At 36.3% G+C, this 2,241-nt stretch overlaps 1 protein-coding gene across 1 annotated transcript; it reads right to left on the minus strand.

Annotated features, from left to right (window-relative positions):
* Positions 1-1,225: 1,225 nt before the first annotated feature.
* LOC139189794 (uncharacterized) lies at positions 1,226-2,241 on the minus strand. Its single transcript, XM_070809019.1, has 3 exons — positions 1,684-2,241; positions 1,536-1,594; positions 1,226-1,436 (listed from the first exon to the last, which is right to left on the minus strand). Exons 1-3 carry the CDS (start codon positions 2,239-2,241, stop codon positions 1,226-1,228), a joined length of 828 nt encoding a protein of 275 aa, XP_070665120.1.

Consider the following 2,241-nt stretch of genomic DNA (forward strand, 5'->3'; position numbering starts at 1 on the left):
GGCATCATAAGGGTCATCCGCCCAATATCTCTCCTCTAGAACAGGGTGAATATGATATAAGTATGATGCCATATACTTCTCTTTGGTGAAGAATTCATGATAGTAGTCTTCTGGGTAGGCTCGCTTCCATATAATGCATACACACACATGCTTACCATGGAATCCCATAAATTTGCCATTCCATACAACTGCAGTGGCTTGTAAGCAATCGCACAATGTGCTTTTGGGAAATGTCGTGCACTTCAAACTCATCTCCACTAGGTCCAATAAAAAAAAAGTCATACTAAGTGTTTCAGAAGAAAAAAGAAAGAAAGATATACTATGGAATAAATAAAAACAATTTGATAATTATTACATGCATGAGCTACTGTAATGTTCACACATTCTTGCACATTCGTATTTAACTTCTTTCTTGAACCTTCAGTTAGCCTAGTAGGCCATTCCATCCCTCTTTCACATCTCTTTGGATATCGTCTCATCATTTTTTCCCTAATTGTATCAATGCACATTAATATTGGTTTTCCTCTCCACTTGTTCACCGTCAAATTAAATGATTCTAACATATTGTTAGTAATATGATCATTCTTTACACGACGATCAAATGCATGCTTGCTCCATTGTGGAGGGTGAATTTTATTTAGCCTATTTCATACGTCTTCATCAAGTTTCTTTATTTCTTCTATTGCCTCTGTAAAACTCGCAACATCACATGCTCTAGCCGCTTTCCAAAAGTTACTTCGAAGAAGTAACCCAGGGTTCATTTTTCTCATATTACTATATATGTGTCTACAACAATGTCTATGGAAAGCGGAAATAAGTTTGCTACCATGTCAATAACACCCTTGAAATACACAACATTGTTAGCAAAATTCATTTAGTCAAAGTACATTAAAAACACAAAATAAGAATAATGCTACCTTTTGTCTGACATGAAGGTCCATGGAATATTGTCTGAGTTGTGACTACCAATCATTATTTCCAAGTGAGTCATGAAGAATGTCTAGCTTTCTGTGCACTCTAATTCTACTATTGCCATAGCTATTGGAAATACCCCAGAACTACTGTCTAGACTAACTGCTGTTAATAGCTGGCCTTCAAAAGGCCCTTTCAAGAAGCACCCGTCAACTCCAATAAAAGGCATGCATCCATTTACAAAACCATCTCTCATTGATGCAAAGCAAATGAAGAAACGCTTGAAGATAAGATACCCTAAGTTTCTATCAACCTAAATCTTCACAGTGCTCCCTAGATTTGATTTGAGAACCTCATTCCCATATCTTCTTAACTTACCATAACATGCAGCATGCTTCCCTTCCACGACCTCTTTAGCCTTCTGTCTTACTCTCCATAACTGTATGTAACAAGCTTTAACCCCATAATTGTCTTTTAGCTCACTCTTCATAGCATCCGATTTCATGTTCGGGTCTAAGATTAACCTATTACCCAATTTTCTAGCTATCTAGGTCGAAGTTGCATTATAGTTTTTCTTAACCCTAGTACAAATATGCTCATTGTTGTATGACTTAATCATATACGTTATTGAGGACATTGTGGGTGTAGGAGAGGCATGAATACGCCAAGGACAACCAACAACCTGAGTTAAAAAAAAATTTAAAAAAAAAACATGAGCAAAGCAATAATATTAAACATGTATACTATAAATAGTATGAAAATGAATCATACCTTACAAGCAGTAGTAACTCTAGTTCTTTCATTCTTCTTTCGATGAATTTCGAATCCCTCTTGTATAACGTAGTCTTGAAGTGTATTCCAGAAATGCTTAATATCATTAAACACTTGACCATCCTTCAAGTCCACCTTTCCTAACGGGCAATCCTTGTATAGCCTTTTACTCAAACTCCTCATATAGTCAACCTCTTCCTCATCCTCAGAACTAACTACCTTGTCGTGATCAGAGTCCGAATTATAATCAGAAAGCCCATCATCATTGTCCAAATCTTGTTCATAATCATCAATACTATAATCATTAGTAGCCTTGGATGTGTAATCCTCATATTCATTACCATTAACCACATCTTCACCATTTATATTAGGTTCCAAATCATCGTCCTCATCATCTGTGAATGGGAACAACTCGTTTTCTCCTTCGCCAACATCTCCAGGTACTCGACCCTCATCACCACTACTATCATTATCTTCACCCTCGTTCTCATCCTCATTAACTATGTCAAAATAAAAATCAACCACAAACTTCCTGTGTAATTCAAATAACGGAAACAT

The sequence above is a fragment of the Malus domestica genome, chromosome 12 (genome assembly GCF_042453785.1).
Source record: "Malus domestica chromosome 12, GDT2T_hap1".
Taxonomy (NCBI): domain Eukaryota; kingdom Viridiplantae; phylum Streptophyta; class Magnoliopsida; order Rosales; family Rosaceae; genus Malus; species Malus domestica.

Excerpts from the sequence above, each read along its gene's own strand:
- LOC139189794 (XM_070809019.1), bottom strand. The coding sequence starts at position 2,241 with ATGTTTCCGTTATTTGAATTACACAGGAAGTTTGTGGTTGATTTTTAT. Across the intron at positions 1,595-1,683 it reads GAGTTACTACTGCTTGTAAG|GTTGTTGGTTGTCCTTGGCG; the intron begins GTATGATTCATT and ends TTTTTAACTCAG. Across the intron at positions 1,437-1,535 it reads CCCACAATGTCCTCAATAAC|GTTAATCTTAGACCCGAACA; the intron begins GTATATGATTAA and ends ATTGGGTAATAG.